The sequence below is a fragment of the Syngnathoides biaculeatus genome, chromosome 22 (assembly GCF_019802595.1).
Source record: "Syngnathoides biaculeatus isolate LvHL_M chromosome 22, ASM1980259v1, whole genome shotgun sequence".
NCBI classification, from domain to species: Eukaryota; Metazoa; Chordata; class Actinopteri; order Syngnathiformes; family Syngnathidae; genus Syngnathoides; species Syngnathoides biaculeatus.
The window spans coordinates 10163756-10180031 of NC_084661.1; the positions used below are offsets into that span (position 1 = coordinate 10163756).

General features: G+C 46.5%; 1 protein-coding gene across 1 annotated transcript; it reads right to left on the minus strand.

The window, feature by feature from the left end:
* Window positions 1-95: 95 nt before the first annotated feature.
* On the minus strand, window positions 96-13959 carry col1a1b (collagen, type I, alpha 1b). The gene is made up of 51 exons (XM_061809304.1): window positions 13752-13959; window positions 12443-12637; window positions 11452-11471; window positions 11283-11318; window positions 10779-10871; window positions 10573-10644; window positions 10426-10470; window positions 10287-10340; window positions 10144-10197; window positions 9981-10034; window positions 9856-9909; window positions 9721-9774; window positions 9587-9631; window positions 9442-9495; window positions 9301-9345; window positions 9165-9218; window positions 8798-8896; window positions 8688-8732; window positions 8503-8601; window positions 8377-8430; window positions 8180-8287; window positions 7990-8043; window positions 7806-7904; window positions 7675-7728; window positions 7502-7600; window positions 7353-7406; window positions 7195-7248; window positions 7055-7108; window positions 6911-6964; window positions 6776-6820; window positions 6589-6687; window positions 5035-5142; window positions 4817-4924; window positions 4610-4663; window positions 4443-4496; window positions 4257-4364; window positions 4111-4164; window positions 3956-4009; window positions 3721-3882; window positions 3505-3612; window positions 3311-3418; window positions 3133-3186; window positions 2935-3042; window positions 2793-2846; window positions 2601-2708; window positions 2418-2471; window positions 2221-2328; window positions 1861-2143; window positions 1592-1782; window positions 1267-1509; window positions 96-1182 (listed from the first exon to the last, which is right to left on the minus strand). The coding sequence occupies exons 1-51, from the start codon at window positions 13831-13833 to the stop codon at window positions 1036-1038; spliced, it is 4350 nt and encodes a 1449-aa protein (XP_061665288.1). The 5' UTR covers window positions 13834-13959; the 3' UTR covers window positions 96-1035.
* Window positions 13960-16276: the final 2317 nt, after the last annotated feature.

The window sequence follows — 16276 nt, forward strand, 5'->3', positions numbered from 1 at the left end:
CCTTTTGATCCATGAAAGTGAGTCTGCTTCCGGGTTGTTGTTTTTTTCTTTTTTTTTCTTGGTCTTGAGACAACAAATAACATGAACAACAGGGCGGGAGATGTGTGCTAGTTTTTCTTTAGTGAAGATGAGACAGGAAAAGAACAACAACGGGCAGGAGATGTCGATTGAAATGGTCACTTTTGTTTTTATCTACAATGACATGCGTTTACAAAAAAAAAAAAAATTCAATTGCACGGCAAAGACAACAAGGCAAGTCAATTAAGTAGCACCAAAGGGTTCCGCGGGCATACGAGTGGTCAGAATTACAGTATGACAGCGAACGTCTCACCGTCACAACAAGGGGACCTCGTTGAGTCGGTTCTATAGCACCTTGACGTGTTTGCATGCTCCCCAATAGGCACGTTGTGTAAAATATGACCCTTTCCTTTTTAAGAAATTAAAAACATGACGGTGACTTCTTGTTATGAGGTAGCCATCAAAGCAATGAAGGTGCACTTTTTTTTTGGTTTGAGTTTTTTTTTTTTGCATTCCGATGGGACAATTTTACAACAAGGAGACACGTCACACTTTTTACAATTTATTTAACACCAGGAAAAAAATGGTACATATCATTTGTTGTTCCTTAATGTCCTTCCGCAGTTGGGGGGCGAAAAACGGCAAAGGTCACCTGCGTTTCATTGCTATAATTTTGCGGGATTTTTTTCTTTCTTAAACTCCAAGGGAAACATTTTACACAAGCAAATATCATGTTCTTGTTGCCGTTGAAAACGAACAGATTTGTTCAATTTTTTTTTTTTTTTGGTCATTAAAAAAAAAAAAGTGTCCTTGTGGAGTGGCAGTCCCAAAATGTCTCACGATTGGAAACAAAACGAACAAAATAAAAAAATCATCTTCAGTGGAGTGGTTTTAAAGCGTGTGGACTGATGGTGGCCAAATGAGTTTTGAATGCAAAGAGAATAGGATTTTAGAGATGACTGCTAGAAAAAAAACAACAATTTCATGTCCATATTTCTTCCTTGTTTTCTCTCCTTTTTACAAGAAGCAAACAGGGCCAACTTCGACGCCAAATTCCTGATCAGGGGCACCAACATCCATAGGAGCAATGTCAATGATTGGCAGGCGGGATGTTTTCGATGTCTTGTAGTCGATAACTGTCTTGCCCCATGAGCCAGTGTGTGACTGTGGAAGGAAGGCCAATAAAAAGCTCAGAAACCTTTTCTAACATTCATATTTTGCGTTTCAAATCATATTTCAAAGACTTACCGTGCAGCCATCCTCGCTGACGCTGTACGTGAAGCGGCTGTTGCCCTCGGCTCTGATCTCCACGTCGTTGGAGCCCTGGAGCAGCAGGGCCTTCTTGAGGTTGCCGGAGGCGGAGTCCATGTAGGCGATGCTGTTCTTGCAGTGGTATGTGATGTTCTGGGAGGCCTGGTTGGCCATCAGACGCATGAAGGTCATCTGGATGCTGACATCCTCGGAATCAGCTCCATCGCTGCCGTACTGGAACTGTAAGGTGTTCGTACTGTTATTATCAACAAGTTCTCATTGTCAGAAAATTGTGGTGGACGAAAATCTGGTCTTTTCTCACCTGGAATCCACCGGTCATGGACTCGCTAAACCAGACGTGCTTCTTGTCTCTGGGGTTCCTGCTCAGGTACCAGTTCTTCATGGGCACGGTAGACTGGCTGGGGGAGACGCAAGTCTCACCAGTCTCCATGTTGCAGTGGACCTTGATGGCGTCCAGAGGAGAGCCCTGGTTGGGGTCCACCCAGTAGGTACCTGAAGCAGATGGGACAAGTGAGTGCCACTATCTAGTGGGCAAGTTCTTTTCCGAGGAGGCTCGAGATGCCCACTCACCGCTCTTCCACTCAGGGTGGCACATTCTCAGGTCGCGGCACATGCGGGCGGGACTCTTCTGGGTGCCGTCGGGACTTCTGAGCTTCTCAATTCTCTTGGTCAGAGACTCCAGAGTGGTGTCGACCTCCATGTCACGATCGCGGAGAACACTGGGGTCGTCAGCACGGTAGTGGCCAGAGCGGAAGGGATCTGGGGCCTTCTCCTGAATAGGCTGGCTGATGAAGTCAAATCCACCACCGGGAGCACCGGGGGGTCCGGGAGGTCCGGGAGGTCCGGGAGGACCCTAGATAACGCAAGAGGAGCTTAGAAACCCCTCACATCTAACCAAGGTGAAAGTTTTGGCAGGTCCAAGAAACTTACAGAAGGTCCCATCTCTCCATTGCGACCACGAGGTCCAGGAGGTCCAATTGGTCCAGGCATACCATTCATGCCATCTTTACCAGGGGAGCCGTTAGATCCAGAGGGTCCCTATGCAGCAAAACCATATTATATTGCATGTGAAGAATTAGTAGCCACCATACACGTCCATCTCACATTCAAGGGCAGATTGTACTCACTCTTGGTCCAGCAGGTCCAGAGACTCCAGCGGGTCCTCTCTCTCCGGAAGTTCCCTGGAGTCAGAAAAAGCCACCATGAGCATGTAAAAAGAAATACGTCAAGAACTGAACCAAGACCTAATCTAGACATCCAACAAAGGAGTTTTGTGATGAATGCATCAAGGGGCAAAAAATGGTACTCACAGCAGGTCCAGGAAGTCCCTGCATGCCAGTGAATCCTCTGTGTCCTTTGTGGCCTCTCTCTCCAGCCTCACCAGCCTCTCCTCTGTCTCCCTTAGCTCCAGCGGGTCCCTTCATGACAAAAAAAAACAGAAATGTGAGGTTGACCTACCATTTCATGTCCACAGAAACGAGAAAAAGCCACAAGGAACTTACAGCGGGACCACGGACACCAGCGGGACCAGCAGCGCCAGCAGAACCAGCGGGACCCTAGCGATGGCAAATTGGTCAAATGTCAGAGCACTAGAGAATCAGAGAGCAATGATATTTTCAACATTTCAGTGAGGACGAGACATACAGGCTCTCCACGATCACCAGTCTTGCCAGAGGGGCCAACAGCTCCAGGGGCACCAGGAGCACCAGGAGGTCCTGGGGGTCCAGCAATGCCAGACTCACCACGGTCTCCCTATGGAGGGCACATTCAATGAGACAACTTATCACAATGCAATCATTTTTTGAATGTTTCAAAAAGGGAATTTTCGTATAACTTGTTTACCTTGGCTCCAGCAGGTCCATCGCGACCAGGTGCACCATCGTGTCCTTGAGATCCCTGTGCAAGAATGGCCATATTAGATTATTTTGCAAAGTAGACAAGCTGCAGTAGCTAGATTGTGATTACCAAAGTGATCAGAATCTAATTAGGCACAAGCAAAGAGCAGTGTGACATCTCAGACCTCACGACCAGCCTCTCCGGGAGCACCAGACAGTCCAGGGGGTCCAGCGGGTCCAGGGGGTCCACGGGCACCAACAGGTCCACCAGGTCCCTGCTTTCCAGGCTCACCCTGAATTGAAACATTTATGTACAGGCGTGAGAACCAGTGTGCATTTTCAAAATGGCCAGATATTAGTAAGCTCTTGGTCAACATACAGCAGGTCCAGGCAGACCAGCGAAACCACGCTCTCCACGGAGTCCAGGGAGACCTACAATACCACGCTGTCCACCAATACCTTGGGGTCCGGGAATACCAGCGGGACCCTAAATAGAAAGACACATTGGGTTGGTTCAGGCCAACAAAGAATAGTCCATCTTTTCTAAAAAAAAACAAAAAACAAATAAACAGCGTGAAAAACAACGTCTACTTACAGGGGCACCATCGGAACCAGGAGATCCTCTCTCACCCTGAGATCCTGCAACACCAGCAGCACCAGGCTCACCAGGACGACCGGCGGGACCAGTCTCACCACGAGCTCCTCTTGCTCCATCTTTGCCAACGGGGCCGGCGGGACCTGGGGGTCCAGCAGCTCCCTACAGAGACACGCTTAGAGGTCATCATTGATGATAAAACAGGTGTTTGGTCCCAAGCGAGCGAGACACTTACGGAGGGGCCAGCGGGTCCAACTCTGCCAGCAGGTCCAGGGAAACCAGTAACACCCTGCACAAGAACACATGATGTGAAACAAGGAACTGAAAGCCACGGAAGTGTTTTTGTAAATCCATCACGTTTGATCACACAAAGGTTCTCAAAATACTTACAGGAGAACCAGCACCACCAGTAGCACCCTTGGCACCAGGAGGACCAGCAGGTCCCTGTCGGCACATGTATTTAAAGATGAAACTGGAGCCACACATTTAGAATGAAGACTAAGAATAAAAGTGACATGATTAAAACAAAATCCTACCTGAGGGCCAGCAGGTCCAACAGGTCCACTGGTACCGGGAGCACCAGCATCACCCTTGGGTCCAGTTTCACCAGTCTCTCCCTTGGCACCTGGTTGACCGTCAGCACCCTGAATTTGAAGGACAAAATATCAGCACAAGGTCTCCGACATCCTTCAACGATGGTATGGACAAAGTCAGGTTCTCACAGGGGGTCCAGCAAATCCAGCAGGTCCAGCAGGGCCAGCCTCTCCACGCTCACCCTATAGGCATGAAAAGTCATAAGAATATACCTTTGTACAAACTGAAGATACAAATACTCAATCATTAAAAGTAAGTCTGTTTTTTTCTTTTAAACAATTGGACAAAAACTTACAGGGGAACCACGAGGGCCGGTAGGTCCAACAGCTCCAATGGGGCCGGGCTCACCCTAAAACCACACGCAAAGAACCTCAGATGACTCCCTAGTAATGGTTCATATCTTTTTCGTTTGTTCTGTTGTTGAGTTTATCTGGGATGGTCGTCATAATGATTTAAACTAGCTGCTGCACCACTTCCTGGACATATGATGAATCCAAGTTACCTTCTCGCCCTGAGAACCAGGAGGTCCAGGGGGTCCGATAGGTCCGGTCAGACCGCGAGCGCCATCTTTGCCAGGGGCACCTTCGCCTCCCTTGGCGCCAGCCTCACCCTGAGAGGAGAAAGTTCCAACACGGTGATGTTCACATTCATTCCGGCCTCCTGGATCTTGTCAGTCGCCACTGACACACTTTGGAAAGCGGGTTAATGAGTGATTCTTACTCTCTCTCCCTTGACTCCAGAAAGACCAGCAGCTCCGCGCTCACCTGGCATTCCCTGCATACCGGGGCTTCCTGCAGCACCGTTGGTACCGGGGGCACCGGGCTCTCCCTGGTCACATAAACAGATGCACTGTCATTTTGTTGCAAATGTTCGGTAATTTATCTCTCACGGTGTCTCAGACGTGCGATGAATTCCAAACACTGAATGAATTTGATTTGTATGAATCAATTTGCCGAATCTACCCACTTAAGGTCCAGGAATAGAGAAAAAAATACAACCTATCACACAATCAGGTATAAATATACAGGTAATCACGAGAAAATACATATTCACTTGAAAGTGTCATAAAAGAAGCAGAGGTAGCAAGCTGATTCTGATTTGGATCCGGGACCGGTACCGTGTAGCACTTAAATTTCAGTTTGATTCATTTCTCTGGCAAAATAATTTGTACAACATCTCTTTGTACAGCCTACAAAGGTATTCGCGGTTGTATTCCACTTGCACTTGTCCATATAGATTTAGTGAGTAATCATCTCAGAGCATATTTAACATGATTTGACCACAAATCTGTGCAGAGTGCAGTCCACTCTACTCCAAAACCAATACATATTTACATCAAATGTAAAAACTTTCATCGAAGCATGGTTCCTTGTATATAAACAACACGCACAATCCTACTAAATGTCTTCATCCTCTGTTTTTTGATCCTTCATAAAATGGTTGAGTTGACTGTGAGATTATTATATCATCAGGAAAAATTTCCATTGTTATCTTCTGGCTTTATTGATCATTATGACATTCTTAGCAGCATTATTTTTTTTAATATGATGTTCCACACCATTCTCTGAACCTGACTGAGGACCACGAGGTCATCTGCATACATGATATGCTTAACTAATAAATTTCCAATTATCCACTCATGCAGTTTCCAACTCGTTGGACAAATCATCCATGTGTCAATTAAAATGAAGCCTTGGAGGTGTGGGGAATCCCCCCCCCCCCTCTCTCTTTCCATACTTAAACCAAATGGAGTTGGGACAGTATTTTAGTAGCCTATCAATAAAGTATCCTTTGCACTATATTTTTAGGCACCTCCCTCGGATACAACTTCATGAATAATTTCCTATTATTAATGCTGTCACATGCTTTGAACACATCTACTAAAAAGAAAAACAGAAAAATTATTGATGATGTTTTGGTGTACCGTTCGTTACCTTTGAGGTATAAATACACACCAGTACCTTTAAAACCAAACTGGGGAACTTTTAAACTATCTTAACATGAGCAACAGATTTTTTTTCTTATAAGGCTTTGGACAGTAATGTCAGTGCTGATTTGAAAATTCATTTGAATTTAGGATTTAAGCGTGTACCATGATAGTTAGTGTAAACTTCGCTAGCTAGCTACACAACATCAAATAATATCAGAGATCTCATTGCTGTGCAAAAGATCATTTTTTGTTTCTGCTTTGACGTATGAGTCCTGATAAAAGTGAGACCGAAAAAATATGTACAAAGCTCATGGACCTCAACAAGAACAGTTTCTCCAACTTACCTTGGGTCCATCGTTACCAGAATTGCCGGGGGCACCACGGGGTCCAATTGGACCACCGAGGCCAGGAGCACCACGCTCACCGGGGAAACCTCTGTCACCCTGAGAGAAAGATAGGGAAAGAGTCAGAATCAATCAGAAGCCGACGACACCCAAGGAACCAGGTTTAGCTTAATTGTAGGATACTCACTCTGGGTCCAGAAGGACCGTGGGGTCCAACCTCACCAGCAACACCCTGATCAAAGGAGACATGGTTACCAATCAACAACCCTTGAGAAATATCATGATGGTGTATAACGTAATTGGAATTTCCCGTGACTCTTACCTGCTCACCAGGCTTGCCAGTCTCACCAGTAGCACCTTGGGGTCCGGGAAGACCCTGGTTGCGGGAGAGAAGCAGAATATTGATATACGTCCAAAAGTCTACCTACCGAAGTTTAAATAGCTACATTTGTGTTCTCGAACTCACCTGGAATCCAGGAGGTCCAGCAGGGCCACCCTCTCCCTTCTCTCCAGCAGGTCCCTGAAGAAGAACACAAAATGATCAGACCTGCCTACACGTTTGCTTTGTGCTTCTACAGTGAGACACGTAATTGAGGTGATACTTACAGCAGGGCCAGAAGGTCCAGGAGCACCAACATCACCATCTTTGCCAGGGGCACCCTAAGGCGGACAAAGGAATCTGATTTACTTTACGTGGATGTGACATTGAACACGATGTGTTTCACACCAGACAAATTTAATTCAAATAAAATGATAACACTTACAACGCCACCCATAGCACCAGCAGGTCCTTTCTCACCGGGCTTGCCATTCTCTCCCTAAAGAAGAGAACAAAAAAAAAAAATCAGTGTCTGATGCAGCTTGTATGCTGGCTTTCCAACTAACGTCAGGACGTTCAGAGTGCTGCACTCACAGCAACTCCCTTAGGTCCGGGGAATCCCATAACTCCAGGCTGGCCTCTGGCTCCAGTGGCTCCAGCGGGTCCAGGGGATCCATCTTGTCCAGGAGGACCCTTAAAAATGATTTCAAGTTGAGAATCGTGTCCACTGTGTTCTCAAGACCTTTCCTGAGAGAATTTGAACTTACAGTGGGTCCAACTTTGCCATCAGCGCCAGTGTTCCCGGGGCTACCAGTCATACCCTGTGGAGAGATTCTGCCTGTTTAGAGCTTGTCCATACTGAAATGTTTAAATGTAAGTAATGCAGAGCAAATCTCACCTTGGCTCCAGGTGCACCAGGAGCGCCAGGAGCTCCGGCCTCACCAGTTGCTCCCTGAGGTCCGGCAGGGCCAGTGGCACCGCGCTCACCAGGGGCTCCCTATCACATGCGTAAGGTTAAAACAAAAGTCTCGTTCCCGTGATAAAAGAACGAGAACCAACTAGGAAGCTATTCGCCAACTCACCTTGCCACCAACAGCTCCATCAGCTCCAGGGAAACCACGGGCACCGGGGGCACCCTGGAAGAACAAAAACCAGAATTGTGAGCTGGAGCTTCTAAATAATCTTCATGACAATTGGTGGATAATTAGAAGAAATAAAAATTTCACTAGTTAAAGAAAAAAAAGACGACAACAAATTTAGCTTGCAACGTACGCGCTCTCCAGGAGGTCCACGGGGTCCACCAACACCGGGCTCTCCACGAGGTCCTCTTTTGCCCTCCTCACCAGATGGGCCAGGAAGTCCCATAATTCCAACGGGGCCCTGAAAGGAAAGACACCAGGCAAGTTTTGTTATAGTGTCACACAATATGAAGAGCAATGATAAATCCATGGATGTATGCTGAAACTTACAGTCTCTCCCTTGGCGCCAGGCTCTCCCTTGGGACCAGCAGCACCTGGGTCACCCTGATGATAGAAACACAGACAGTCAATATTGTATGCAATTCTAAAACCAAATATCTTCTATTGACCACTCACATTGTTACCCTTGGGACCAGGAGCACCGACGGCACCCTGACCTCCAGCGGGACCACGACCACCTGGGAAACCAGGGGCACCAGCAATACCAGCGGGACCCTGAAGGATAGAGAACACAGGTGTCACAGCCAGTTCCTGATCTGTGTAAGAGTGTACCAAATGTATTCCGTGACTGTGATACTTACAGTAGCTCCCTTGGCACCGGGGGCACCATCAGTTCCTGGAGCACCCTACGGAAGCCATGTTAGGTTACCTTCTCAGAACATGTGGAATGGATATCCATATGTATACTCACAGCAGGGCCAGCAGCTCCAGCGGGTCCTGGGTTACCGGGCTCACCACGAGCTCCCTGGGCTCCCTCAGAACCACGGGCTCCTTGGGCACCAGTCTCTCCCTGAGCAGGAAAATAACAAGTAAATATGTCATATTGTCGTAGTGTCACCTTCTCATAATGTTTATCCTTATGTCATTCCAGTTAGTTGATGACAACCTGGTGGATATCAACTGTATTAAATTGTTAATTACTTGCTCAATATTCATCATTTTGATTCTTTTGGGAGATGATGTGACCGACGATACCAAATACCACATGAGTACAAACATCTAAACTACAAATCGTGGTAATACTGTAGTCATCAATGAAACTTCTTTGGATAACTGACCTTCACACCAGCACCGCCAGGGAATCCAGGGGGTCCAGCAGGTCCAGTGGGTCCCTAAAACATGAAGACACTGGATGTTAGCAACTCCTAAGAATATGAGCGCAGCGGAACTGCAAGTGAAATGACAAATACTCACAGGAGGTCCAGCGGGGCCAACATTGCCATCGTTACCACGAGCACCCTGCAGAGGAGGTGTCCAAGCGTTAATCAAATCAGACAGAGGATACGATTGGAAATAAAACATGTCTGCCTTCATGGGCTAGCTAGAAGCGCTTACAGCAGGGCCAGCAGGTCCGGGACGGCCTCTCTCACCGGGGAGACCACGAGCCCCCTGGTGGACAAAAACCACATTTTAGTCTTCATTCTGTCAAGACTGTCTCCATGAGTAGAATCTGATTGATGGAGGAGAGACAAAAACCCACCATGGCACCGGGGATACCGTTCTCACCAGAGGCACCAGCCTCTCCCTGTAGACAGACACAGAGATGGTTTAACACGGCTTGCCGGATGTGAAGAACTTTAGGACATCAGGCCAGCCTTCTGTTGTTAATCTTACCTTAGGTCCAGCAGGTCCGGCATCTCCCTTAGCTCCATCCAAGCCATTGAAACCCTGCGGACAAAATCAGAGGTGAGACATTAACCCAACAACAACAATCATCCCAGTGTCACACTGCAGGTGCTCCCTACTCACTCTGTGTCCCTTGATGCCGGGAAGTCCAGGAGTTCCGGGGAATCCACGGGTACCCTGCAGCAGGAGGAAATTGTCAACCAGGCTCTCGCTTGATCTTTGCCCCTCTCCCAGTGGGGAGTACTCACCTGCATGCCGGGAGCGCCACGCTCACCGGGGCGTCCAGCTTTGCCAGCCTCACCCTGTTGACGCACAGCAACATAGTTAGTGTTGGGGACACTAAAAGATGGGTCTTTGGAAAAACCAATCGTTAGGATTGGGGTTAAGGTTAGAATCAATAAACTCCCTTACATCATCTCCGTTCTTTCCAGGGGGGCCAGCGGGACCGCGAGCTCCCATAGGTCCCTGGAACGCAGAAGGACGATTGCATTGAAGTGCGAATAGGAACAGCAGGTTGGGCTGAAGGGTGAAAAAGAAAGCTCGAGGATACTCACAGAAGCTCCGGGCTCACCAGGCTCTCCGGGGGGACCAGTGAAACCCTGAGGACCCTGATGAACAACAAACCCAGAAGATTTACCAAACAATGCCCATATTTCAGAAGCGTGACTAGGAGTTGATGAGAGGGATTCTTACAGAAGATCCAGCAGGTCCAGCAGGACCACGAGGACCCATTGGACCCTGTTGACGAAGATGAGTGAAAAGTCAGCATAAGCATTCGGGAACTAGGGCTATCCTGATTTAGCGAGAGCAAGCAGGTGTGTTGGTGCAAAGCCACCATACCATTGGGCCGGGCATGGGTGGGCCGCCACTGGACTTGGAGTGGTCCACATAGCTCATTTGAGGAGAGAAGTTCTGTCAAAGGGGAAAAAGGTAAACAATTGAGTGCTGGGCTGTTTAACGCCGTAATCTCAGAAGGCAAAAGGTTATGACGAACAAATTATAATTCAGTCTTCGTTATGATATTATTAAATATGACTTGAACATACTCCGCCAAGGCCAGGGGGGCCAGGGGGGCCGGGTGGGCCAGGAAGTCCAGGCTGTCCGGGGATTCCATCATTTCCAGGAGGACCCATGGGACCCTAGAAGGATATCAGGTGGACCATTAGCTGCGAAATATTGTTTTGTTTGTGACAAAAAAGTATATTTAATACAGATTAGACAATAACTTTATCATCAATTTGTGCAACTCACAACACGTAAACTTTCTTTTCAATCCCCAAAGTGAGGTTAAAAAAAACTTGGTCTTTGAACTTTTAACGTCCTTTTGAACTTCTGACCTCAGTGACATCACCGCCAATTAGAGCTTAGCAGGCTAGTACCGTTGAATATTTGTCCTTTGAAATGCAACAAAAATTGGGCAAAATGTCCCAAAGGTGCGCTAACAAGACTGATGACAGCGTAACAATTTAGGATTTACTCTTACAACCAGACAAAGTACTAATGTCACACAATGCTAATCAAATAATAATGAGTATAAATGCATATCTTACCACATCTCCCTTGGGACCAACGTCTCCCTTGATTCCCTAAGAACAGACACAAATAAAACAGAGTGAAGCTAGGCGGCTAACACCACGCGGGCTATCTAGCTTGCAGAAGCTAAACGGGAAATATCTGCAAGGAGACTTTACGTTGAGGGTCAATCAAAGGTGACCTTACCTCTTGGGGGTTCACGGGTCCTGCGGGGGGAGAAGGAGGGACAAAAAGTCACATGCCGTTCACCTGATGAGTTTACATACAAGCTACGTATCGCGGCTAACGAAAGATGCCGACAATTCATTGCAGTGGAGAGAATCGTTTATGGAGAGGTGTGATGTGTTTTGACAACAACATTACATATATTTTTGAAAATCACACTAATAGCATCAGTTCCTTCACCTGTCATTGTGACCATGCAGGCCAGTTAGCAATTTTGCTTTTTAACAACATAGAATGCAGACAAATGGTGGCGTCACATGCTAAAACTGCAGACGTAGGACATATGATTGACAGGGGTTAGTTTTTCGTGTGTGAAACTCGTCGTCAGTCAGTTTCATCCTTTGCGAACTGCGGTGTCGTATGCAAACTTTGATATCGCTCGGTTAAACGTTTACGATCTTTGTTGCTAGCATCACTCGGGAAATTTATCGTCAGTCAGGTTAACGAGAACAAACTTTGCTGTCAATACGTTTACCGCTTGTGAGCTTTGTGCTCACTCGGGTTTTTTTTTTTTTTATCACAAACTTTGTTGTCGCACTGTTTGTTTGCCATTGTTATTGTCGTTTACAAACTTTACTGTCATTAACGTAATTTGTGCTTTTTGTTGTCATCGTGTTTACCGTTCACGTACCCATGACTCAATTAGTACTAGTCGAGGCTGCTCGCTCCTGTGCCTCCAAATCGGTAAAAAAAGACATTTTATCGATAAAAAACGAGCCCCGTTTTTTTAGAAGAATGAGCTAAACAAAATTTGCGAAGGAAGTGAGGCATTTACAGTGCCAATCAATATATGACGTGTGCACAAATCCCATGCAAGTCCTATGAAAATCCCCAGAGGGCGTGCAAGGATGTCCGTCCGGGGGGATTCTCAGACTGGGCCCAAGTTGTCAGCGCAAAAACAAAACCCCAAAAACATAAACGCTGCTGAGGAGGACGGAGGGTGAAGCAGTACCGTCTTGGTCGGGGCAGATGGGACAGCATTCGCCCTCTGGGATGATGGGGTCGGCGCATTCAGAAGTGTCCTCGCAGATGACCTCGTCGCACATCACTGTGCCGCTGTCGCAAACACAGATCTGGCACGGCTCTGGTTTCCACACATCCTTGTCGTTGTACAACTGTCCGTCTAGTGTGCAGCTGCCAAATGTGCCTGGGGCGACAACAAGGTGAGCGTCAGACACTCTTCCGAAATAATAATTAAAAAACAAAACATCGCAAGATGAATTCTGTCAATTGCGGCATGTGATTCCTTGGGCCTTTTGCCATTTTGATTCTTTCAGCATGCATCATCAGTACAGTAAGATAACAGTTCAAGATGGAAACTTTTAGCACATGTATTACTTTGATTTGTATCATTTGTGTTAAAAGATTAAAAAAAAAAAAAAAAAAACAATCCAGCAGACGCGCTTTTAGCTTTTCTAAACAGGAAGTGTTCAACTGGGCGTCTGAGGTCTTTTTTTTTAAAGGGACGGAGGTGTCAGTATTAGAGTTAACCACCAGATGGTGCTGTTGCCCCACAAAGGAGACCCCTCCTCCTCCGCTGTGATTAATTGATGCCTCGACGTCACACCTCAGCAATTTTTCCATTGTCTCCCCCCCCAACTTTCTACAACATTTGAAGATAGTTGTTTTTCAACATCAGATTTAGATTTTAGTTTCACCCATACATCTATATATATTTTTTTTCCCAATTCAAAACCAGTGTCAATTCGTTGATCCAACCTACTTTGGGTTTCATAATCATTCGTGTAATCTGAGGATCCGAATAGGAACTAACGGGATATGATTTTCGGGGTTGATGAATTTAAGTGATCATATTCTAATTTGGTGAAGTGTATAACACAGTTACTTTACTTCTGTTTAGGTTGTCCCCCCCCCCCCTCCCCCAAATTGCTCCAAATAAGACTTTTTGTCCACTAAAACTTTGTTCTATTTCTTTTTCTACTGATGGCGCTTCTGAACCTAAACATCTGTCAGAGAGAGGAGACGCAGCTGCGCTCCTTCAGGAGGACGTTCACAGGTCGTTTATGTGCACGCCAAGGGGGGAGCGGGAGGAGGAGGGGGGGGGGACCCACAATCCACTCCTCCACAAACGGAGCTCCATGAGAACCCCAAAAAAGGCATCCAGAATGAGCATCCTCTCTCTTTCCAGGGCCGTGTCCACTTCTGACGGGGCCACAGTGCTTCTATCAATCCCTCCCCCCCATCTGCCCCCACCCCTCCCTCCAAAACAAGCACATCAATGTTATAAAGTGAATACTTACTGTCATCCTCGCCTTGACCTCTCACCACAAGCACAGCTGCGCTGAGCAAAAGCGCTAACCGAATATCCACAAAGCTGAACATGTCTAAATATTAGACATGTAGATTCTTTGCGGCAGGGGGGGTCCTTTTGTTCGTCTCCTCAAACGCCACTCATACACGGTAGGGTCCGGTCTGCGTGTGTAACTCCAATCCAGACCCCAGCAGAAACTCCCTACTGCCTCAACAAATCACTTAGCGGGGCTTTTATATGCCCCGAAGATTTCTGGGGAGGGCCCCGAGCGCACGGGGGGCGGGATGCAGGGCTGGTGGGTGTCTACAACCATGTAACAAAAAAAAAAGAAAAGAAAAAAAACTTGGTTCGCGATGATGAGGACGATCACTGACACAATTGACGGGCTTGAAGTAAGGTTGCTTCCTCTCGGACTCTTCCATTTAACTTTGGGCTTTTGCGGGGTTGGGTGTGACGTCACCGATCGATACAAGCGATCGCTTTGCATTTTTACGTTTTGCACGTGAACATTAACAAGGTCAGCCCCGGCCTCCCTTCAACTCTCCTCATCCCTACGACACGAAAGCAAAGAGATGGGTCTGCTCGTGCGTAATTACGCACGGGAGCGCGCCCCAGCAATAAAACCCATTAAACGTCCCCCAATGATGCTTTGTGTCAGCACACTGCGTGCCTGAATATTGAAATAAACACACAAAATGATGGTTAAAATGCACAAAACGTTTTGCAGCTCAAAGACGTGGAGCTGAAAAAGAAAGAAAGAGAGAGAGATTGAAAAAAGAAAAGAAAAGCTGGCAGGGCCACAAAGCAGCCAGCCTGCCTGCTTACAATGTGGACACGTTGCAGCTTCTCCACGTTGGCCCAGCCTGACCTCTCATTTCACTCCATCTCCTCCTTTCTTTCTTTCTCTTTTCTGCGAGAAGGGGGAAAAAAGAGAAGAGGAGAAGTCTGGGATCAATAAAAGATGTGAACATGACGCGTTATCAAGCACGCAGTTGTGAATGTTTCGCTCTCCTCGTGGACGCTTGAGTCTTCGATCTTCGAATTTTGTCGTTAGCGCTACTTTTAGGCTGGAAGCGCTAATACTTTTGTTGTAGCAGTAGTCAGAAAAGTACTACTGAAAGTAATAGAAAAGTAATAGAAGTCACCTTTGTAGGATCAATTATAGTTGCAGTAGGGGTGGTACAGGTGCGTACTGTTGAAATACTTGCAGCGGTTGTTGCAGTATTTTTTTATTTGCTGTGGTAGCATATTTAGTTGTGATGGCATTAGTAGTCTCTTTTAGTGTTATTAGTAGAAATCATTTTGGTGGTAGTAGGAGTAGAAGCAGTAATATTCTTAAGTACCAGTGGTAGTCATAAAAGTAGTACTCATAGTAGTAGGCATATTAGTAGTGTCAATAATAGATGTAATGATTGCAGTAGTGTAGTGGTTGCAGGAGTTGTAGCAGTAATCGTAGAGCTGGGAGTACTGTAATACTGATACTACAAGTAGTGATGTAGTACGATAGTACTGCTTGCAGTTGTTGACTTAGTAGTAATAGAAGTAGCAGTAGCCGATTGGAAGTAGGAGTAGGAGTAGTAGTGATAGAAATATTGCAGCAATAACAGCAGTAGGAGTAGTCCTAGTAGTGTTAGAGCTGGGACCTGTATTACTACATAGTCACCCTAGTCCTGATAGCACTGCAGTAGTTGTAGTAGCGGTTGAAACAGTAGTACTTGTAAGACTTGTGGTAGTAGTAGTTGTTTTAATTGTGCAGTCCTTGTAACAGTAGTATTGGTCGTACTGGTGTTTATCAGTTGTACTTATATATTCTATACCATTTACTATACCACACTCGATACCTCTCTATCGTATTGTATATCACTAGGAGTGGTAATGATGGTAATATTAGTAGTTGTAGTAGTAGTAGTATGGTGCTGGGAGTTGTAGTAGGTTCAGTAGGAGTCGTCATCGTAGTCGTAGTAGTGATTGTAATAGTGCTGATGGGAACACTAAAATGAGTAGTACTAGTGGTAGAGTAAGTACTGGGCATAGTAGTACAAGTAGTCGCAGTTGTCGTTCGAAGGAGTCAGGAGTACTGTAACGCTGCAGCGTTGGTGCAAAAGTTCCACGAGTGAAGCGGCCGAGTTTAAATAGAACTTGTAATTTTCTTCCCAGTCCCTCAGAATGAAGTCTCGCTGCCTCGCCATAACAGATCGTTTTGCGGCCTCTTTTTTTTTTCTCTCGCTCTCCCTCCCTTTTTTTCTGCCTCCTTTCTTTTGGCCGGAAGCTGCTCGAGCTCAATCAGACCTGCAGAACATTCGAGCAGATCCCAGGTGACCGAACGGCTGGGACCAGCTCAGGTGAGCGCCAGGAGCCCGAAGCTGACCCCCCTGCCCCCCAAAAAAAAAAAAAGATGAAGGACAAAAATATCTCGTTTTGGTCCACCGGCATTTGTCCCCATCCGGAACACGAAAATGATACAAACTCAGTGACACTCAAGCAGAGTTAATATAATAATATGATTGAGAATCA

Bases quoted from the DNA above. Each gene is read 5' to 3' on its own strand.
- col1a1b (XM_061809304.1), bottom strand. From the start codon at position 13,833: ATGTTCAGCTTTGTGGATATTCGGTTAGCGCTTTTGCTCAGCGCAGCT. The intron at 6,688-6,775 runs GTGAGTATCCTA...TCTTTCTCTCAG, and splicing joins ACGGTCCTTCTGGACCCAGA to GGTGACAGAGGTTTCCCCGG. The intron at 4,497-4,609 runs GTAAGTTTTTGT...TCATGCCTATAG, and splicing joins CCGGCCCTCGTGGTTCCCCT to GGTGAGCGTGGAGAGGCTGG.